Source organism: Bubalus kerabau, chromosome 11, assembly GCF_029407905.1.
Source record: "Bubalus kerabau isolate K-KA32 ecotype Philippines breed swamp buffalo chromosome 11, PCC_UOA_SB_1v2, whole genome shotgun sequence".
In the NCBI taxonomy this organism is placed as follows: domain Eukaryota; kingdom Metazoa; phylum Chordata; class Mammalia; order Artiodactyla; family Bovidae; genus Bubalus; species Bubalus kerabau.
The window spans coordinates 18,396,897-18,420,451 of NC_073634.1; the positions used below are offsets into that span (position 1 = coordinate 18,396,897).

At 41.7% G+C, this 23,555-nt stretch overlaps 1 protein-coding gene across 3 annotated transcripts in view; it reads left to right on the forward strand.

The window, feature by feature from the left end:
* TTC27 (tetratricopeptide repeat domain 27) overlaps window positions 1-18,844 on the forward strand; it is a 178,122-nt gene extending 159,278 nt beyond the window's left edge. Inside the window, exons 17-21 of one of the 3 annotated variants that reach the window (XM_055539761.1) lie at window positions 9,020-9,217; window positions 10,482-10,593; window positions 14,230-14,280; window positions 14,747-14,847; window positions 18,604-18,844. In XM_055539761.1, the coding sequence (XP_055395736.1) occupies window positions 9,020-9,217; window positions 10,482-10,593; window positions 14,230-14,280; window positions 14,747-14,847; window positions 18,604-18,726 (585 nt within the window). In that variant the 3' untranslated portion in view covers window positions 18,727-18,844. The remainder of the gene's footprint in view (window positions 1-9,019; window positions 9,218-10,481; window positions 10,594-14,229; window positions 14,281-14,746; window positions 14,848-18,603) is intronic. The other 2 variants (XM_055539762.1, XM_055539763.1) reach the window with 2 other exon arrangements.
* The last annotated feature ends 4,711 nt before the right edge of the window (window positions 18,845-23,555 follow it).

The window sequence follows — 23,555 nt, forward strand, 5'->3', positions numbered from 1 at the left end:
GAATCAATGGACGTGAGTGTGAGCAAACTCTGGGAGATAGCGAAGGCGGGGAAGCCTGGTGTGCTGCAGTCCATAGATCACAAAGAACTGGACATGACTTACTGACTGGACAGAAACAATGAGAGGGCTGGACGTCACCATACTGAGTGGAGACAGGCTGAGACCTGACAGCTGTTCATTTAGTGCTTCCTGAACTGAAATGGGAAGAGGATTAGTAGAAGCCAGGTAAGGGTCCAGGAGGCGTGTTTGTCTGAGTGTTCTCAGCGTTGCCTTGGTCTTTCTAGGTAAGACTGCTGGATTTGTTACCTGGGGCAGCTATGTCCAATTGCTACAAACTTAGTTTCTTCAAACAATAGAAATCTATTCTCTTTAGTTCTAGAGCTAGAAGATTGAAATCAAGGTGTTTCATGCTCCCTCTAAAGGCTCCAGGGAAGAACCTTCCTTGCCTCTTCCAGCTTCTGGGGGTTCCTGGCCTTCCTTGGCTTGTGGCAGCGTGATTCTAACCTCTGTTTCCCTCTTCACCTGCTTCATCTCCTTCCCTGTGTCTCTGTGTGTCAACTCCTTTTCTTATAAGGACACTAGTCACTGGATTTAGGGCCCACGCTAATCTAGGATGACTTAATCCTAACTAATTGTTATTAACTATTTCCAAATGAGCACACATTCTGAGGTTCTGTTACGACCTGAATTTGGGGCAAGTATTCGACCCCCCACAACTTTCTCATTGCTTTTCAGAGGGAAAGCAGTGGCTTTGAGAATAGTGGAGCTGGTAAAGGTAAGGGGATGTGTCCAGCACACGCCTCACTGGGAGCTTTGGTGGAAGGAGAGGCAGCTCGCACAGAGGCACCCTCTAGAGAAGGCCGGAGACGCCTCAGCTAATCTCACGAAGGCCTCACCTAACACAGCACCAGGGATGCGAACATCAGAAAGTGACAGAAGGGATAAAAAAGAGGAGGGAGTTGATAGAAAACTTAAGAAAGCTCTTCAGAGAAATGCACTTGCTGAGTCATATGCTGTACTGAGAGATAAGACTGAAATCCCAGGCCGTCTTGGGCGAATTAGAATTTCTAAGAAGGATCTATTATTAGGCTTCAGAAGATTGTGAGATTACCCGAAATATCATGGGAAAAAAATGGTGTATGTGGCTATGTAACTACCTCTTCTGGGTAGAGGATTCAAAACTCTCAATCAGATCCATAAGGGTGTCCAGAACCCCTCAAAAAAACCACAGACTAAATAAAGAATGATCCTTGGGGTAGAGTGTTAAGATTAGTTTTCAGTTTTCAGATAACAAGGCAAGTAGACCTTCTCTTATGATCACTGTGGGTTAAATCGTACCTGTATGCTGCTGCTAAGTCACTTCAGTCGTGTTCGACTCTGTGTGACCCCATAGACAGCAACCCACCAGGCTCCCCCGTCCCTGGGATTCTCCAGGCAAGAACACTGGAGTGGGTTGCCATTTCCTTCTCCAATGCATGAAGGTGAAAAGTGAAAGTTAAGTCGCTCAGTCGTGTCAGACCCTTAGCGACCCCATGAACTGCAGCCCTCCAGGCTCTTCCATCCATGGGATTTTCCAGGCAGGAGTACTGGAGTGGGGTGCCATCGCCTTCTCCGATGTTATATTACAAATGCATTTATCATTGCACTTGTTTTTGAAAGTTCTCAGTGTTTCCAAGCTGTGTACAAATAATTTATGCGCCCTCCCCCACCCCTAATCCCCACCCCATGTCTCTGCTATTCTTCAGGACTGACTCCTTGGGAGAAGCATCTTGCTGCAGTCTCCACGTCCCTTCCCTCAGCCCTCCGGTGTCTCAGCCTGTCTGTGGCACTTAGCACAGTTGATCCCTCTTCCTTCTGACACTTTGTTTAGCTGGCTTCCAGAATGTCACAGCTTTTACGCCACCAGCTGCAGCTTGCTCATCCCCTTTGCAGAACTGTTCTCGCCTTTCCTTCCCTGTGAACAACCCCAGGCTCAGTCCTCATACTCTTTTCCTTCCCCATTTATACTGCTGCCCAGGGGATCTTCCTTGGTTTTTCCCTCTCATCTTCCTGAGGGTATGTATTATGAAAACAAGTTTTCCTCCCTATGCCCCTTTACTTCTTTTTCACATAGGCTGTTCAATGTGTTTATTTCATTTTGGCTGCACTTTTTAGATGTCTAATTTTGTCTCTATTGGCTCATCCTCCCCTGGGGATATTGGCTCTTTGACTGGTAATGTGTACTTGGTGGGAGGGCCTAAAGCAAGCCCAGGACCAAATTATGCCTCTCCTGGTAAGGGGAACTTCTCTCCTAGAAATACTTGGCCACTGCCCCCTCTCATCATACCACCACCACCACCGCCCAAGTGGCCTGGCTCCTCAGGAAACCTTTCTGATCTCTGCTTTCTTCCAGTGCCCATCTTCCTGAGTTGCCATCCAACCTCAACAGGTTGGGGGCTGACCTTCTACACCTGCCTGGTCCCTGGCTTGCACTGGGCTGGCGCTGTTGTATTTTGGTCTCTCCATATTGGTGGCAAATGGCACGTAGAGTAGTGTGTGGAAGGAAAAGAAAGCACAACCAAAAAGCTTTTCCCAGGCTCCCAGGCCATCTGTGAGCCTTGGCATCTTGTACTTTTCCACCCTGGATTTCTCTTCTCCACCAACCAGGACCCAGCCAATCTCTGTCTCTCCAGGATTTCCCATATGTTTGCTGTTACTTTTTCAGATTCATCAACTTTCTCTTTTTTCCCAGCAGTGTACAGAATTGGGGTTTAGAAAAAGAGGCTAGCAACGTGTTCATGCATCAGCTTGTAGTCTGTGTAATCTCCATATGAAGATGAACAGTAAAACTGTTTTCACATTGGAAAATGAGTTCCGTACGAGCTAAGAAGTAATTTAAATATCTTAAAAAGTAAATATATTTACTCAACAAACATTTGGAAAGAGATTTAAATTCACATAATAAAAGTAAAACTAGAATAATAGCTGCATATATCTTTAGTGGAACAAAATATCATACACACAAACCCAGTACTGGTGATATGCAATGAAATGACACATTTTCATATACTACTAATGGACATCTAAATTTGATTTAGTCCTTTTTGAAAGTATCCAGCTTATCTGTAGAGTCTTAAATTGTTTATTCCCTTGATTCTATCGTTCTGTTCCTGGAATTCTAACCTAGAGAAACTTCAGTATGAGAAAACCCTTTGGGCACAAAGGTATGCAGTGAAATGTTAGTTATGGTAATAACGACAGCGGCAGCACATAGAAACAGCCTAACTGCAGGTGTTTTTTGTTGTCGTGTGTGTGCACTCATGTTTGACAATTTGCGACTCCATGGACTATAGCCCAGCAGGCTCCTCTGTCCATGGAATTTTCCAGGCAAGCATACTGGAGTGGGTTGCCGTTTCCTACTTCAGGAGATCTTCCCAGCCCAGAGATTGAATCCATGTCTCTTGCATCTCCTGCATTGGCAGATGGATTCTTTACGATTCGTGCCTCCCAGTGGGAGGCTTTGAATCTATTAAAATGATCTATCTAAAGAATATATGAAAACGTGAGAAAATTCTATGACATAACGTTAAGTGAAAAAGAAAGATAAAACAGTTTATATAGTGTTAGTATTAAAAATTTTATGCATAGCAAAGAAACTAGAGAGAAATTAATGGCAACAGGAGTAGTGCTTGTGTTTGGGAATTTTATTTTCTCTTTTTATTTTTTATTAGCTCCAATGTCTTGGAGAAATCTTTAAGTTAAAAAGCTACAAAAACCTGTCTGGTTTTGGTTGATTCAAGATTTGGCAAAGAAAGAATAATGAAATGATCAAAGTTATTGGTATGCATATTTCATAAAAGAGCAAATCTTTCCAATGTAAAAGAACCTATTAGAAAGGAAGGAACAGCAGAGGAGTAAGGAACTCGCCTTTATAACTTAATATAGCAGGTGCTTGAGAGCAAGAGCTGGGACGTGAGCTGCAGGTTCAAATCCAACTCGGCCTTCCCTTAGCTGTGTGACCTTGGACAAGTTACCTGAGTTCTCTGTGCTCCAGTTTCTTTATGTGCAGAATACAAATGACAAGAGCACCTTCCCCCTAGAGTTGTTAGGAGGATTGTGTTCATAGAGCTCCTGGCTCACAGGAAGGGTCATATATATATGAATATATACATATAAAGAGAAGACAACACTGATAGTAGATAATATTCATATATATATTTCATAAAAGGACAAATCTTTACAATGTAAAAGAACTAGATATATGAACATTATCTCCTGTCATTGTTGTCTTCTCTTTATCCTCATCGAAGCTCATGATTCCAAAAATCTCGGGTGTTTAAAACCCAGCTGCATGACTCACTTGCTCTGGGCCCTTGAGAAGCTCACTTTGCCTTTCAGTTTCTGTGTAAAGTGGGGATAATAAAGTCCCTGCTTCCTAGGGTAACAGTGAGAACCAAATGAAATCAAGTTGGTCGCATACTTAGCATGGGGCTCAGCCCACAGTGAGTGCTCAGAGCAGAGGTATTGGGAGGTATGGAGGGCTGATAAAGGGGTGGTAGTTTGTTTTCCTTTAGGTCTGTTTTAAACCCTCAGGAAGTATGGGGGCACATAATGAGTGGGCAACGATGAGGGCTTTGCTGTCCCCTTTTGACAGAGTGAGGATGTTGAGGGTCAGTGATAATCATGACAGTTTATAGGTTTATACTGCTTTACAGCTTTCAGAGCTCTCTACATGTATGTTGACTCCCTGATAAAACAGTTCACCTGCCCTGGTTAACAGAAGACCTGCGCTCATTACAGCTGTTTACAGACTTCCTAGCCATTCCCCCATGTTCGTGCTGGACTTCAGCAACTGGCTGTGTCTGTCTTCCTCTCCACTCTGGATCTAGCTGTTCTTGAACCTGGTTTTAGGCAGATGCACGTCCATTGCTTTACACTTACCCTTCTTTGCCCTCATCTTACTCCATATGTGCGACCCATCTATGTGCCTGTGTCTTGAATCCTGTTTCCCTGAGAATTACTCTAAATTCTTACACCATTCTACCCTTCAGCCTGTTACTACATACTTAGTAATGTATAATTTTAACTGTAACTGATGGGTTCAGTAATCAAATTTTTACCCAGTTTACAGTAGATAAAAACATTTTATCTGTTTAAAAAGATTTTCTTTTCACTTTTGATGCAAAGGACTGTAATGCAGGTAAACTTTATGGCCTGCCCAGGAGAAAATCATAATATTTGGTGATTCATTTTATCAGAGAAATCCGAGGCAAGATCTTTTGCTTTTTTGAGTTAAAAATACCTATTTTCTAAAGAAGGGTTAAATATATGTTACTATTTTTGTAGTCAATCTGGATAACTAGAGGGTGATAATTTTCTCACTTAACAGTTAAAGAGAGGAAAATGGTGGTATTAACCAGTAAATTATAACATTAATTGTGTTTTTTAAAAAAAGTTTATCGCACTTTTTAAGATTATGTATTGGCTCCATTTGTTAATGTATTTTAATAACTCACCTTTTTCCTTCCGTTTATGGGACTTCCTTAATTGGAGGAAATGCCTTTTTAATTAACGTTTATTCAAATACAGTGAAAATGTAGAAGAGTACACAGATCATAAGTAAACGCGAGTTTTCACGAAGGGAACATGCCCGTGTGCCCCCAGAGTGAGAGTTCGGCAGCGCCGCATCCCGACGCCCACGCGGCCCCCTTGGAAAGGGGTGCTTTTGTGTGCTGTCATTCTCTGTTTCCTGTTTGCCAGTTTTTGAATATATTTATTCTTTTTCTCTCTTTTTAAATAAAATTTTGTATTTTAAAAATAACACAGTTTTTACAAGTTAAGTCATAGTATAAGACTTAACGACCAAGTACAGCAATTTCCTGCTCCACTGCTCCCCCTTCTCAAGATACTTCTTGCCAAAGGGGAGAAATCCTTTAGAATTCTTTTGCCATTCACACATTTCCATATTTCATAATAATGATAACTATATATGGCTATTTTTATTAACCCAATTTTATGTATTATCAGTTGACCTCCTCTTATAGTAAATAAGGACTTAATTATCTTGTACTGGCATTTCTATTACTTCCATTTCTTCCCAATATATTTACACTAAAAAGTTTGGTTACGTGAATATTTTCTATTAACATTATATGTCTGTGCAAATTATATTCAAAATGGATATTACATAATACTGTGATAGAGGAGTATTGTTTGCCTTTTGTTTTTTAATGGCATTAATGCTTGTGTTGGTTTTCACATGATTGTCTGTGAGCCTCTTGTCTAAAATCCTCATCTCTCCTGCCCTCCCTTTTCTGGCGTTAGCTCTGGATGCAGTCACTAACCCTCAAACTTGCCGATCCAGCAGTCTTCCAGTCCTGATCTTTTGTGGATGTACTCTCCTTGTTAACTTTCCTTCGCTGGTTTCCATGACATCACTTGCTGCCATCCTTCCTTAGTGCACAGACCTCCATTCATCTCTCCTCCTCTTAAACGGTGTTTTCCTGAAAGACTCCATCCTCGGTGTGATTCTTACCCCACATGGTGTCTTTAAGCAGTATCTGCCAGGGCCACGTGTGACTGCTATCTGTTCCTCCATATGGAACTCTCTCCTCAGGCCCAGACCCAGCTATCTAATCACTGAACATCAAACAGAGAGCGTAAAAACAAATTTGGTATTGCCTTGCCTTCTCGTCAGGACCTCTCTCCTGATGGTATCTGCATGTGAATTGGGTAGAGGTGTGTTCGGTGTCCGCACCCTGACCCCAGCAGAGGCGCTGCACCTCCTTGTCGTTTTACGGTTCCCTTTTTGCGCGCGCGCGCGCGCGCGCGCACACACACACACACACACACACACACACACACACACACACACACACACTTTACCAACTTTTCCCCTCTCAAACACCAGCGCTACAGCTCTCCATCTTAATAGGCAAGAAGAATAAAAGATTTCTCTTCCCCCTTGGCTGCTACTCATGGCTAAAATGAGTAGATAGGATGTTGGGCCAACTGTGAGAGCCCAGAAAAAGCAAAGAATTTTACTACTTTAGTATGCGTTACTTCTCCACCTTAGTAACTGTTTCTCTAGACCATCTCTTTCGAAGTGTGCTAATCCTTGAAATGTTTACAGAACAATTGCTTGAAGCAGGTAGTGCACATCCATGCCATTTCTCCTGCATTGCGACTTCCAGGCTTAAAATCAGGAGTGGGGCTGTAATATCAATTTCATTACTTTCAGATTTAAAACTGTACATGTTGAATTATAATGTGAATTTATGGGCAGAGATAATTCACCTTGTCTGTCACAAAAGAAAAAAAGCACAATTGAGTGTTCTCCCGTCCACTTGTATCCCTGGATGTAATTAGGGCCATGAGTCTGAGCTCACATTCCTAACAGTGTTCACGGGCCAGAAGGGCCTTGATTCCTTGGCTGCATCTCACGTCTGGATCAGAACGCCCTGCGGGGAGACAGAGCAAGGTGTCGGTTGCATTTCTCTTAGCAACTCTTTCTGAAAGAGGTGTGTTCGTTCAGTCTGTCTTTCAGGCACAAGTCGTTCATTGCATCAGTACTATGTGCCAGGCACGATGTTAGACGTCAGGGACACGAGTTGATGAATGTGGTCCTCTCCTTGAAGTTCAGGGTAAGAATAAAGATGTGGCACCCTGTCTGTTGGAACCTTGCCACTCAGAAGAGTGTGTGATCTGTGGACTGTCAGCATCAGCACCGCCTGCGAGCACGTTAGAAATGCAGACTCTCAATCCGAGATGGAGCGGCATCTCATCCAGGATTCTGCACTTGCAGCAGGCTCCTGGGGGAGGCCGCTGCTGTCAGTCCAGGGGCCACGCTGAGTAGCGAGGTCTGAGGGTGCTCTGCTTGAGCTGGTTCTTTAGGTAGATCCACGTGTCTTTGCTGGCCTCCTATCACAAGGGTGGGCCATTGAGGATGCGCTTTGTGTGCCTCCAGGAGCCCTTGAGATACACGGCCCAATATAGCTGTACCTTGTCATAGCAGTGTAACCTGCAGTGGGGCTCAACTTAGTTCATCTGTCAGCATTCAGAGTATCTGGGGTAGAATGTGTAAAGATTAATGAAAGCGAGGTGGCCAAGAAGTTGCCAAATGGTGAGTGGAACTGGGGTAGTTGGAAGGACAAGAGATACTTTCTGGGAAGCCTGCGTGCCTGAGGCAAATGCATTGGTAGTTTATCATTCAACAGTGAGGAAGAGCCAGGACCACTTTAAGCAGAATTCTAGTTCTGAGCATTATTGCTGTGATCTGGGTGGAAAATAGTGAGGTCAACGTAAAGGAGGAGAAGCTGGATTTAGGACTTATGGATGGCATCACCGACTCAATGGACATGAGTTTGAGCAAGCTCCGGAAGTTGGTGATGGACAGGGAAGCGTGGTGTGCTGCGGTCCATGGGGTCAAAAAGAGTTGGATGCAACTGAACTGAACTGAGGAGTGTTGAGTCAAATCCGTTACGTGTGGCCCAACCAGGAGAGAAGAGAATCTAGGTTCGTGCTCAGGGGGCCAGTTCTGAGAGTACAGGAGGAAGAGGGATCTGGGATCGAGGTTTCCCTCTAGGATAGATGGAGGGTGAGAGGTTGATGGGACATGTCTGGTAGATATTGAGGCACACAGTCCGGGGGCTCTGTCTGGAAGGTGGTCGGGCTGGTGCTGCACCCACAGTATTGGGTAGATACTTGGTCATGGTGGGTTTGCAGCTACAGGTGTGGATCAGATCATTCAGAGAGGACCCTCAGAGTGAGAAGAGAGGCACGCGGAGCCTAGGGCCCTGTGAAGCAGAGCCCTCCGAGGAGCCTGAAAAGGGGACACTGGGAGAGGTCAGATCACTGTCTGCGATCCCAGACAGTGGTTCCGGGTGGGCTCATCTTGTTTTTCACTCTGTACAAGTGGCAGAGTGATATTCTTACAGGCCTGGTTTGTCACTGTCGTCATCGTTGACGGTGAGGGTGGCCCTTTGTTTTTTTTGGTATTGTTTGTTTCTAGCTCACCAGTTTCTTCTTTGCATTTGTTAAGGTCCTTAAAATCCTGGTCAGGGCAGTGATGGATGGGATGGCCGATCGTAGTGGCGATGTTGCAACTGGCCTCAGAGGAAAGCTGCAGGAGTTATTTGGCAGAGTGACTTCAAGAGTGACGAATGATGGAGAAATCTGGAGGCTGTATGCCCAAGTGTATGGAAACGGGCAGAGTGACAAGCCTGACGAAAATGAAAAGGTGAGTCCTTCCCAGTCCTCTGGGGCTCTTCCTTCTATTTGAACACAGACAGGGTGAATCTGCCTTTTTGATGGTTGGAGGGAGACTAATAATTTGAAAGATAAGATTAATATGCTCATATTTTCACTTATGATGCAGAGTTTTTTAACATAAGCACCCTGAATTGTGGACAGGTTAGGATGTGTAAACATTCATCTTTTTTCTTTCCATGAGTTTTTCTTAAATAATTGTTCTCTGTTCCCCAAAAAGGGTCTCTTTAATCTGCTTTCCTTGCAAGCCGTGAACAGCTGGTTCTCGTTATTTACTCCACACCCCTTTCTGCAGGCTCCTTGCTGAAGACTAAGGTAGACGGTACAAGGACAAAGGAGTGTTTAAATCTGAGGTGGAGACTATGAAAAGGAGAAAGAAAAAGGAGCTCGATAAGACTATGGGAGAGGAGCTTTTAAAGTCTAAACATGAATGTTGTGCAAAGGTTGCCCTGCCCCTTTCTTGCAAGTGCAGTGGAGCACCGGTTGCGTTCAAGTTATGCCTTCAGCTTCTTATCTTAGAATGTAAAAGGGGCCTCCAGAGTTTCCAGGGTTGGAATACTAAATGTTTTATGTTCTTTTCAAAACATCCACAACAAATCAAATGTACTTGTATAAGTTTGGAATTTGCCACAGTACAGCTAATCTGTGGGATTCTTAGCCGTTCTCTCCCCCACTTCAGTCCACCCAGCTGGCTTTCAGCAAAGCCTTGTCAGCCTGGAGAATACACACTCACACACATGTGTGCACACACTCCTGCTTTCTGTCCTTCCCTTCTTCTTGAAGTCTGTCCTCTCTGGCATATGTGGCATTAAGGATACTCTGAATTCTCCGATCTGTGATTTCTCCCTCAAGGGTGGGGAGGTTGTAAAAGAAAGTTTTAAGCATCTGTGTTGTTGCTCACCTGCCAGTAATCCCACAGTTTTCACCAAGTTCACGCCTCGTTCTCTAAACTGGTCTCTTAAGCTGATGTTTACAAATGCCAGGGAAATGTGTATACTTCTTATAGATTTGTAAACCCTGCCTTTTAATTTTTGGAGGGAAGTGTCTCCATTCAGACATGCCCATTTGATTTAACTGCTCGTTGCTGTTGTCTTTGATGAGAATAATGCAGAGACTGTGCTGCATAACACAGAGGCTGGCTTTTCAGCTGCAATTAGTTCCATATGACTTCCAGGAAGCAGAGTTTGAAATGTGAATTCTGCTTGTTCTAAATGCTGTTCTTTTTCTTTGCTCAGGCGTTCCAGTATCTCTCTAAGGCTTACAGGTGTGACACACAGTCCAGTCGTTGGGAGAAAAATATTACGTCATTTAAGGAAGTGGTTCAAAGAGCCTTAGGACTCGCACATGGTATTTGATGTAACATTTAATATCCATGGTATATTTTAATGTATTTCTACTGATAGGAAAACATATTAGTCAAAAGCGAAATTCCATTTCAGATAATTTCAGATTATTTCATTGTATTAGAATTTTTGTACTTAATTCAGCTAACATCTATAGATTAACTATTATGTAGTAGGCACCCTCAGAGAAGACAATGGCACCCCACTCCAGTGCTCTTGCCTGGAAAATCCCATGGACGAAGGAGCCTGGTGGGCTGTAGTCCATGAGGTTACTAAGAATCAGACACGACTGAGTGACTTCCCTTTCACTTTTCACTTCCATGCATTGGAGAAGGAAATGGCAGCCCGCTCCAGTGTTCTTGCCTGGAGAATCCCAGGGACGGGGGAGCCTGATGGGCTGCCGTCTATGGGGTCGCACAGAGTTGGACACGACTGAAGCGACTTAGCAGCAGCGGCAGCAGTAGGCACCCTAGAACAATAAGAACTAGTAGGCTAGAGGCTTAAATAGTGTTTGAATAAGTGACTGATGGATAGGAAATACCTTTACAACTGTGTTTAATCTTCACACAGAAGTAACCTCCTGCATTGATGATCTAGTAGTAAGAAAATCTGAACTTTTCTTGACTCATATTCTTCTTTTGTAAATGAAAATATTTAGAGTACATAGATTTCTGGAGTGCATACCAGTATATTTTAATGTGTGGTATTTAGGGGAGAAATAACCTTACCTAGAAAATTGTATGCCTATTGGGGAAAGATATTCCAGATAAAGGCTGCTTTTAATTATTTGCATTAGTGAAAAGTATACCAGTTACAGGCAATAATGCATTTTTATATTTATGTTTGACCATAGGCATGTGATGCCCTGGGAATGCAATTCAAATAAAATAGTGAAGCCACACTTAGGATTCAAGGACTGAATCCCAAGGACCGTGAATCTATGCTAAAGTCCTCCTGTAACTTCTGCAACTAACAGTTGCCGCAAGTAGGGCGCCGACAAGGGGCGATTATACAGGGCAGACCTTTGGGCTCAGGGGCCCTGTGCTCCAGGACCAGCTCTGCCACATGCTAACTCGGCGACTTGGGGTCACCATTACTTACCTTCTCTGACCCTTAGTTCCCTTGTCACGAAAATGGAGATAATACCAATGGTTGTTACGAAAAATGAGTAAAAGCATATTGAAGCACTTAACAGTATCTTATGCATGGTGTAAATGTTAATCCCGTACCTCCTCACCCCCACCCTGTTCTTTCTGTAGTAGAGGATCTGAGTCGGGTGATAAGGGACTCAAAACTAAAAAGGAAAAAATGAGTAAGAATAAAGCTTAACTTTGCCTTGAAAAAAGTCACAGAATGTTCAAACAGTTTAGAAATGGGCTTAGTAGTTAATAATTCTACTTGTCATTGACAAAAAGATATAAATATCCAATTTCCTGGGCCACCCACCCCTTGACAGATAAGGTAGAAGTTAGACTCTGTGTAGCTGAAACTCAGTGTAGAAGAGGTTCACATACTTTCTGACAGGCCAGTGGAAGGAGGGTCGAGGGTGGCTGGAATTTACAAAGCTCGTGCTGGCCTCAGGGTAGGTGGGCCCAGGTGGAGTTCATCCTTTAAAAGTTCAAAGGCCTTTGGCCTCTGTGGATACGGGACTACTTCTGGAGGAACCCATGCTAAGGTATATTATCTACACAGTTATAGCAGGGTGCAGTTTGCTTTGAAGAACTTATCCGAGATATTTCCACTTGCCAACCCTAAACATTTCTGTGAACAGCAGGTTCTGTATCAGTCAACGCCAAGATATTTTCTGTAATCACTAAGTGGTAGTATTAAACCTGTCAAATATAAATAGGCAGGTTAAAGAAGTACTCCAGGAAAAAAAAATCTTCATTTTGCACCTTAAAATTGATTTCAAACTATTTTTGGTACACTTTTTTCTCCTGAGAAATACTTAGAGAAAAACAAGTGTCTTTTCTTTAAAGTTTCCCTTTGACTTGAATGAATTATGTGTGCGTGCTCCTTATGGCATTTTAAGCATACCTGAGTGGATGCTCAGCGTTCGTTTATAGTGATATTTTAGATTTATAAAGATAAATCTTAACCTTGTCTGTGTTGCTTTTGTGTAGCCATGCTCCATGGAAGAATAAGCTGAGTTTCTCTGTTACTTCTGTTCTCTTTTTTTATCTTTCTCCTGATCACTGTGCTCCACCCCACCCAATTCTGGAAAAGGAAATACGACATTAAAAAAAAAATCTCTATATGATTTATTCCTTTTTGGGTTGCTATTTTGAAGCATAGACATGTGCTCCAGAAAGCTTGGTAAGGGTTTCCACATAGGCTTGGAGACCCTTCTATAACAATGTTGTCGTTGTGTACCCGTTGTTCTGTCTGGAGGGTATTCATTTACAGTCTGTGTTGTTCTATTTTCTGGGAAAGGGTGGGCAAAAGTTCATTCCTTCTTTGCCATCCAGGAACTTTTAAAATCATAGTTATGCATTTTAACTACAGTCTGCCTGGAGGAAGCATAGCTGTCTTGGATTTCCTGATGATTTGAAACAGCAGGTTATTTCTCTCTCTTTCTCTCTCTGTGTCTCTCCGTCTCTAATGCCTCTTGAAAATAGGATTGAGGAAGGGGACTAATAGAGTGTTTGTCTCTTTGCTCTCTATTTTGTTTTTCTCAAAATGACAAGGATTGAAAACAGAATCACAGCTGTTTTTGATATATCACTAGGTACTAAACAACCCAAGTATCTGACTCATGGTAGTTACAACCTTCCTCTATTATGGGACACAGACATCATAATCCTCAATATCTCCAGGTTAACCTATGCCCTTTAAAAATGAGTGTGACATTGTCGACTCCCTTGCATCCTTTCAAAATCTAGTTATTATTTTGTAGTAGGAATGCCAGACGTAGCTCTCATGCCGTAGAAGGTATTAATGAATGACAAACCTGGTTTACCAGGCACACGACCTCTGCTAGTTTACATACAGGAAGGAATCTGTTGTCTATCCCTGTTCTAAGGTACAGGGTACTGAGTAGACTTCAGTTGCTGCACTGTTTAGTGGAGTTTTAAAATAGTTTGTGGGAACAGAAACAAGGAGTCAGTGGAGAAATCTGAAGCATTATATTTTTACAAAGCTCTTCACTTGTTCTTGCTGCTGATGCTGCTGCTAAGTCGCTTCAGTCATTTCTGACTCTGTGCGACCCCAGAGACAGCAGCCCACCAGGCTCCCCCGTCCCTGGGATTCTCCAGGCAAGAACACTTGAGTGGGTTGCCATTTCCTTCTCCAGTGCATGAAAGTGAAAAGTGAAAGTGAAGTCGCTCAGTCGCGTCCGACTCTTAGCGACCTCATGGACTGCAGCCTACCAGGCTCCTCCGTCCAAGGGATTTTCCAGGCAAGAATACTGGAGTGGGGTGCCATTGCCTTCTCCTTCACTTGTTCTTAAAAAGCCTTAATAGCCAGGCCTTCTGCTAGAAAGGGTTATAGCCTCTGTTCATAATTTCAAGTTTAGGGAAAATGGGCTCCTCAGAATGCAGAGGCAGAGTTGTTGGCATGAGTGACCGTCTTCTCCCCTGCTTGGTGCTAATGGTTACCAGACGTGGCTCAGCCTGGTCATGCTCACCTTCTCTAAATGCAGGCACCTGGGTTGTTGACATCACTTCTTCCAGAGTGGTGATACAAGCCCCAGGTATGAAAATACAGTGAGAATTGAGCTGTGAATATCTGGCATGTCACTTCCTTGGGCTGGTGTCATTGGCAATTGTGAGTCCCCACCAGGGACTCAGTACTTTGGGAAGCCATGTCAAGATGAACTGCGTCTGTTTTTGTTCTCTGTGAGCATCTTGTCTCTGCCTAATTTCAATAATCTTTGCTTCTGTGTTTTTTTCGAGTCTATTGCCAACAGTCTGTAACTCACCAGAAAACACTCATTTTCCTCAAAAGTCTCCTTTGAGCAATAAATTATCCTTTTTAAGGGATAAAAGGGAAAATTATGCACATAACTTATTTTCCTTTTACCAAAATAAAACTTTCCATGTAGAAGCATTTCTAAAGTCTGTTACTATAAAGTGCTAATGAAATAATTGGATTTTGTGTCTTTAAATTATCATCATTATCAATTTTTAATGGATGTTTTCCGTGTATTTATCTTCCAGTGGCTATTAAATGCAGTAAAAACAAATCCAGTCCCCAGGAGGCTATACAAGTGCTGTCTTCAGTTCGACTCAATTTACGGGGCTTATTATCTAAAGCAAAGGTGAGAGTGAAATGTGAAGTATTTAGAATTATCATAGGAAAAAAAAAGTTTTTGGTGTCAGCCAGCTGCTCTTAAGTTTTCTTTACATGAGGGATAACTTTAGGCCCACGTTTTATTTTATCTTTAAATTTTGTGTATTTGTTTTTGGCTGGCTGGGTCTTCGTTGCTTTGCACGGGCTTTCCCTGCTTGCAGCAAGGGCGGGCTGTGCTTCGCTGTGGTGTGCCAGCTTCTCATCACGGTGCCTTCCCTTGTTGTGGAGCCTGGGCTCTCGGTGCGCAGGCCCCGTTGGCTGCGGCTCCAGGCTGTAGAGCACAGGCCCCTCAGTGGTGCACAGGCTTTGTTGCCCTGAGGCACGTGGAATTTTCCCAGACCAGGGATTGAACCTATGTCCTCTGTAATAGCAGGGGGATTCTTATCCACTGGACCACCGGGGGAGTCCCTCCCGTTATATTTTAGATATTAGCCCCCAGGTGGTTGTGCTGGTGAGGAGATCATTGACCTACTGACTAAACCACCCTACTCATGGGTAACTTAGGAATCTTTGAAATTAATATTTATAATCCAGCTCTTGATGCTTTCTTTAAATTAAACAGTGCTCTTCTACTTACATCACTTTCCCCCCAATGTGGCGTATATACTACCAGTGGCACTTGGGTAAATGTTGTTATTTTAATATATATTTATTTCAGTGCATATTAGAAAAAGTGTAAGTAGCAATCAAATCTATAATTTCATGAATATTATTGCTTATTTTCTATTTACAGTAGTGTTCTAATGTTTTCCTTAAAAAATACTTTTATTTAAATAAAAAAAGTTTATTTAGAGACAGATATTAAGCAGGTGATGTATGGATTTGACAAAAATGTTACGGTAGATGTCAGACTCAGGTTTGACAACTAAAACATATGCTGTCAGTTTACAAATACCACCCTGTGAACCGGTGCTAGGAGGGGACAGCTGAGAGTCATCGAGGGGGCTCTTGAGTAGATTGGACTCCACATCTCTACCTGTGACGGATCAGGTCTGGGACAGACCCTGGGAAATCTGTATTCAGTTTCTCAGGTAGTTCTAACATGTAAACTAGGTTTGGAGTATACCCCCTGGGAGCAAAATTTGAAGTAATATAACTTCTAGTACAAATTAGCACTTTCTTTTCTAATCTTTATTTGCCTTCCCTTTTTAATCTTGGGTTGCAGCTAATTTTAACTCACTTCTGAGAGCCAAATTCATGGCATGTGAAGGTCACTTTTGGACACAGGTAAAGACCTTTCCAGAGGGTGCATTTTTATTAATTGCTTGATCTTTTCAGATCAGAGCAGCATTTTTGCCTCTGTGTAGATTATTAACTCATTTGCTATCTTTTAATGAGTGTGCCTGCTGGAACCAGGTTTCTATAATCTGGGAGAACTCTGTATTTTCTCCCAGCTTGACAGCACAGCTTCAGATGATGTGTCTCTCAGAAAGCTGCAGGAGCTCTCTTAAAGGTCAAGGTAGCAAACTTTTTTTGTGACTCTTATTCCCAAGTTAGGAGCTCAGTTTCCTAGTTTCGGTGAGGTCATCAACTTACCCATGATTGTTTATTTCTTCAGGATGTACTCCACAAATTTCTCTTCTCTGTGCAAAGCTTATAATATATTAATTTTACATAAACCTACACTTATATATGACTTAAAAAGTCTTTTTCTAATGTAATTTTACTTATTTATTTTTGGCTGCGCTGGGTCTTCATTGATGCACACGCTTCCTCTGGTTGCAGTGAGCAGGGGGCCACTCGCTCGTTGCGCTGCTCAGCTTCTGACTGCAGTGGCTTTTCTTGTTGCGAAGCATAGGCTCCAGGGCACGCGGGCTTCAGTAGTTGTGGTTCCCAGGCTCTAGAGCACGGGCTCAGAAGCTGTAGTGCACCGGCTTAATTGCTCTGCGGCATGTGGGGTCCTCCTGGACGAGGGATGGAACCTGTGTCTCCTGCCTTGGCAGGCGAATTCTTTACCCCTGAGCCACCAGGGAAGCCTGACTTAAACAGTCGTGTGTGTACTGTCCAATCCATTCATATTGTGGAATTCCAGACATTGAAAATGAGGCTTCAGAACATCATCTCTGTATAGATTTTGTTCTCATTGGATCTCAACTGGATTATCCAAAAATGGGAAAAATTGCTTCCCAACACCTCCTTTGAAAGCACCTTTTTGCATATAATATTTGGGAGCCCCTGATTTTATAGTAAATCATTTTTACTTTTCTGCTTTATAACAAATTGGATTTGCTGAAAAAGAATTGCCTTTTCCAGAACATTCTAAAAAGTGAAAATGACTGAGGATAACTGTGTTAAGTAATAGGCTCAGTTCGCACAAATCTCTGGTCCTTTCCTGCCAGGCCTGGCACGTCATGGAAATAAACTCCTAGATAGAACCTAGAAACTCACCTAAAGTCATCCAGTTCTTGTTCGGCCAGGACAGGGTAATTCCTCAACCCTCAGCACCCCGTCCTTGTACAGATTTGTTGCCAGGGCGGTGGGGGGGGTGGGTAGGTGGCATGAGGGCAGTTGGTGAGAATGCCAGAGAGCCTAGAGACAGAGCAGATATAACACTTAGGCTCCATGGGACCCTCAGCAAATTATTCTTTTCTGCCTAAGCCTCCTTTTCTTTCTGCTTTCTCCTTACTTTATAGGGAAGTGAGGCAGATTTGTAATGATTTACAAGCGCTGTAATTCTTAGTAAAAATAAATATGCCATGTAAGTCCAAGTTACGTGGCTCAGAGGTGTTTTTTCTACTGATCACATCGCAGCAGTTGGTATGTCAGTTTGTTGTGAAATGCTGCGTAAGACGTGACTACACAGTTACGTGGCAAAGCGTTACAACACAGCTCTTTGCTCCATAAATCACTGTGGGAAACTCTAAGCTTATCATGTGATGACGCCTTCACTCAGAACATCTTCAGGATTCCCTTTTTAGAATAGCTGTCAGAATGATTGCTGTCGTCTGTGGTGGTGGTGGTGGCGAATAGTCATATTTTAATGATAAGTTTGATTTTTTAAACAAATAATCGTAAGTGTGATGGAAAAGATAGATGGTAAGCTGAGTAAATTACATTTCTGATTAAAAAACACACACACAATGTGGTCATAAAACCCTGAAGCTAGTTTTCCTGCGTGCCTGTACTGACTCAGCAGGCAGTTCCTAGAAAGGCGTTCCAGAATGTGCCAGCCGTGGTGGTGGTACTGAAGGATGTTGCAATATTCCCCCACCCCAAAGCAAATCCTTTTACAGAAGGAGCTCACTTTTGTTTTAATGTGCTGGACTTTTTTATTTTTACCCAGTCTTGATGATTGTTGCGGCCTCTGAGTCCTAAGCCATAATTAATTTTCAAATAGCATAAAGAGTATGATTTATATGAACTTGAATATAAAATGTATTTGTTTTGCTTGTATACACAGCGAATAGATTTGTTTTGCTTAGATGAATAATGTCTATTTATCCAAAGACCATCTTATGACATTGAAATGAATAATACAGTCAATACTCAACCATTTTCAAGAGGCGGACCCATTTGAATTTACAAGTTGAAGCACGTTGTTTGATCCAGCCATTGTTGCAGCTCGTTCGTTTCCAGGATGGTGAATGGAACAAACACGACTACTGCTGCTATAATGTTGTGTTTTTATTATACAAAGGGAATTTTAATTCTGTTCTCTGTGTCTATGTTTCTTTAAAGAGATGGTCACTGTTTTGATAATTCTGCTTTGTTCTTTATGCTGCAGCAACTTTTTACAGATGCGGCAAGTGGAGAAATTGCCAGGGAATTAACTGATGAAATAGCAGCTATGGACACCTTAGTGACAGAGCTTCAAGACCTAAGCAACCAATTTCGAAATCAGTATTGACCATCCTGGGAACAGTTTCTGGAAAAGGTGTTTCACTTTCCAGAATTTCTTTTATATCTGTGTATCTCAAACTCAAGATACTGATTTTTTTAAATAAATTTTTCTTGTATGGCTAACATCCTTGCTTTTGTGATTTTTCCAAATGCTTGAACTTTGTGAAATACATTAAATAAAATGTTCCTTGCCTCTTTCTTTAGGCTTAATTACAGTTGAATTCACTATTTTTATTATTCTTGAGGCATTTCAGCACAAAGAAGGGGGAAAATGTAGTTTTCTTTTTAGCATGGAGTTTATTCTCTCTCAGCCTAAAATGAATTAGATCATTCTCTGGAAAAAGTCTAAACGGGAAAAAAAATCACACACTGCGAGTTTGTGGAATCACTAGATTGGCTGGTATATTATCCAAAAGTGATAAAAGAGTACATTCGATGATGGAAACCTTTACACTTCTTGAGATTTTGTATTTGGGTCAGAAAGATACAGACTTGGCTAAATTAGGAATATGGGTATGGTTTAACTTCTAAATCAGGAAAATGAGAGAAAAAAAATGACATAACTCAAATCTTGACTCAACCATTAGCCGCTAGTAACCAGACTGACCCTCCTCATTGTGTATACTGCCAGCCTTAAAGATGGTTATTTAATAAGGTTATGATGAGTGAAGACAGCTATAAATGGTGCCATATTACAAAAATGCCAAAGTAAAATGTTTTCATAGTAATGTCTATGGAAACAAATATTGAAGGCAGCAGCTGAATTTAATAATCTTACTTCAAAAGTCATAGTAAGGAATTTGTAGTCCTGGCTTTGGTTGCTGAATGTTCGGTCCTATGCATAAGTCATTGACCCTTGCTATTTTCCATGTTCTTATTTATAAAATGTGAATAATTTCTATTCCTTACTGCTTTGTGACTTTCTGCTGCCTTTAGAAATTTAAAAATACAGAATGTAAGTATTCTGAACATTAAAAAAAAAACTTAAAGAAACTTTCGTCAGTGAATTTTGGTTACAAATGCTTAGCAGTGCTTCTTTTCCTTAACCACATGCTTCTCTTTTCTAGTATCATATTGGCGTTAAAACAAAACTGTTGGTATATGTCTCAAAGCAGTTTCTCTTACAGGAGACACAGTAACTATGAAAAAGAACAATAAAATGATGCAGTAGCATGGGTTAAAGTTAAATGTTCACTTGTACCTTTTATGGAAACCATTGAGGATTAAGTGGATAGATGGATGATTGGATAGAAGGAGTGAGATTTTAAGATTAAAACCTTTTTATTAGTGTCTAGCTATGAATCCCGATAGAAGACTAGAACTGAAAAGGGTAAAGATTTTAGGAATTGAGTAGAAGAGTGAAGAGGAATTTCCAGATTTTTAGTTCTCAGTTTGCTTTCTTTGGGTTCAAGGTAGAATGGCGCTGGTAAATGTGAGTTGTCACTAACCAAGTCACTAAAGGATTGTTTCCTCCCAGTCTGTTCTCAGATGCTATAGTGGACCAGAATCTCCAGAAGCTGCCCTACATCTCTTTTTTCTTGGATTGGTTTCACAAAAGAGCTCTTAGGTACCTTCTTTTAAAGATACAGACCTTTTAGTTGTTAGTAATCTTACTAGGTGAGTGAATGTTAAGTGAATGTTTTACATAGTTAAAGAAAATGTGGTGGTGGTGGGACGGTGACTACAGTAAAGTAGGAAAAGCTTGGGTTTTAACAAAACCTTGTCTCTACCACCTCCTTGATACTTAACACTCTGGTACTTGATTTTTCCATCTGTAGAATAAGTGTTGTGATAATAGTACCTCCTATCACGTTCTTAATATCACTTATAACACTTGAACCTAGCTGCAGAGTCAGTAACACAGTATCTCTTTAAACAGCTATATTTCATTTTTTTTGTTTTTTGTTTTTTTTTAAACTTGACATAATTGTATTAGTTTTGCCAAATATCAAAATGAATCCGCTATATTTCATTTCCTATAGGGTCTTTGGTGCTCTGTATTGCTATGTTATGATTTAAACATTTGCTGTTTCCAAATGAAATTATAAATTTCAGCTTTGGTTTTTTAGTCTTAATACATTTGTCTTCAGAATTACTTTTTTGTTTTATCAACTAAAATATATAATAGATATTATCCTCTGATCTTTATTGAGTTCCCACAGTATGAATAATACTTATTGAGTTCCCACTTAAGTACTCTGAAGGTTTGTGTTATCACCAGGAAACTAAAGGTCACAAACTCTAAAGAGAAATAGCTGGAATTCAAAAACTGCTAAATCCTGCATTCTCTTACTATGTTGAGGCCAGAAAAAGGCTTCCAGTAGTCAGCTGATTGGAGAAGGCAATGGCACCCCACTCCAGTACTGTTGCCCAGAAAATCCCATGGATGGAGGAGCCTGGTAGGCTGCAGTCCATGGGGTCACTAAGAGTCAGACACGACTGAGCAACTTCACTTTCACTTTCCACTTTCATGCATTGGAGAAGGAAATGGCAAGCCACTCCAGTGTTCTTACCTGGAGAATCCCAGGGATGGAGAAGCCTGGTAGGCTGCAGTCCATGGGGTTGCACAGAGTCGGACATGACTGAAGCGACTTAGCAGCAGCAGCAGCAGCAGTCAGCTGATTTCAGTTTTCTGTTTCCAGTAGTGCAACACCTGGAATGTTTGCTTGTCATTGTTTATAAAGTTTTTCAAGGAGAGAAATTCTGTGAAGTCTTAGTTAACAGTCGCCTGTGGTCTATTAAGATTATTTACAGTTATTTGGTCTTTATTTTAATAAATCTTTTGTTAGCCTTTTCCCAAAAAGACAGCATAGTAAAGTGAAAAGTGTGTTAGTGACTCAGTTGTGTCAGATTCTTTGCAACCTCATGGACTGTAGCCCAACAGGTTCCTCCATCCATGGGATTTTCTAGGCAAGGATATTGGAGTGGTTGCCTTTTCCTTCTCCAGAGGAGCTTCCCAACCCAGGGATTGATCCTGGGTCTCCTGTATTGCAAGCAGATTCTTTATCAGATTCTGAGCCATGAGAGAAGCATAGTAAATGGGGACCCTAATTGCAGAAGAGTTAAGTAAACCCCAATGAAATAAGAAATCTCTTCTTTACACCCAAACCCAAAACTCAGGAAGCTTGAGGAGTTGGTACATCTTGGGTGTAGAGCCACGGGGTGTGTGATGAGGGAGGGGAAATAGAGTAGTAGATTCGGAACGACAGAATCCCAGAGTGCACTTTGGGGTTCCCATGTGGAGGTGAAGAGCTTTGCCTTACATCAAGTGGAGCCTCAGAACAGTAATGAAGACCCCAAACATCAAAAGCTTGCTTTGACTTGCTTGTGTATCAAGGCTCTTCTCTTCATGCTGTACTTGTTTCTGTTGACATCTATAGCAGAAATGTAAAGGAGAAATGGTACCGAGTATGTGTAGTAAATCTACCTACTTTCCAGACTACATTCAAACATTGTGACATAAGAAGTTTGGCTAGTTTGGGCTATTTGTGACCATTTATCCAAATTATAATAAGTCTCGTAGGTTAACACCCTAGGTGAGTCTCGTGAAAAGTATTCTTTTTTTCCCCACTTCTGTTGGTATAACATCCCCATTCATCTAAATTGCTGTTTAGATAAGGTAACTCTGCTTTACTGGCCAAGAGTGAGGAATAAAACCTGCTAAGTGGATGCAGCACACTTGCTCTCTGCCTGTTCATTCAACGGGCTCTATAGTGAAATGGCAAAGAGCCTTTATTCAGACGGTGGGCGCCATGCTGTGGTGGTACAGATGGATTTTTCACAACATGCAGAAGTGCTTATAAATAGATAGGTTTCAATCAACAGGCAGCTTATTCAGGCATGTGCTCAAATATAGTAGCTGCATTCATTAGATAGACATTTCCACTAATCCCAAGACTATGCCAATAAAAGAGTAATCCCGTATGGGGTAAAGGTAGTGCTGGCTTGCTTTTAACTCTTGGCGAGTCTTTCACAGACCAAGGCCTAATAGTAATTGTAGCTGCGCTAGGTTTTCAACAAGTGGACTATAAAAGCTGAGCTTATCTTGAAATTTTTTCGTTTCCTTTTTCACATTGCAGTAGCTCAGTGGACAAAGAGGTACTTTTTACTCAGGATATGCAGCTCACAGCAAAGCCAATTTAGAAACCAATTGTGTGTGCATGTTCTTGTTACTTTATTATAAAGCTCCTTCTCTTCCACCCTGGTCAATAAAGTGGTTAATAAAGAGTTCGTTTGAGCAGATCTTATTTTCCCCCTTGACTTTAGGATAAATAACAAGTTTACGTCAATTTTGAGGAGATTTGCAAACTTTTAGAGTGGTTAGACTTTATTTGCGGACCTTTTCGCGTTTGGCCTTGTCCAACAAGGTCTTCACTCCCACACTATTCAGAGCTAGCTGTAATTAGTTCACTTTGCACAGCAGTCAAATTTTTCCCTTGCCAGTGATGTCAGATCTGCTTTCCTGTCTATTATTCTGACTTCTTATAAACTGCAGTGACCTGTGAGTCAATCACACCATCTCTTGGCCCTGCGCCGACATTGTATCTATGAAGAGGGACCCCTGCCAAGGACTGTGAAGCGGAAAGCTGAGATTATGAAAGTGGTCCTCCAAACAGTAAGTATCAGCCTTTTTTGAATCTTGTTTTGGTGGTGTTGCCAGAAAGGGGTGAGGAGGTAATGTTAATGTTGTTAAGGAGCTGACCCATGCATTATTAACTTTTTCCAGACTGAGGGTACAAATGAACGTGAGCATCTATAGGCATACAGACATTATTACACAATGCTGCTCAGAGAGAATCTTGAAGACTATTACTGTGGGACTTGAGGAAGACCTTG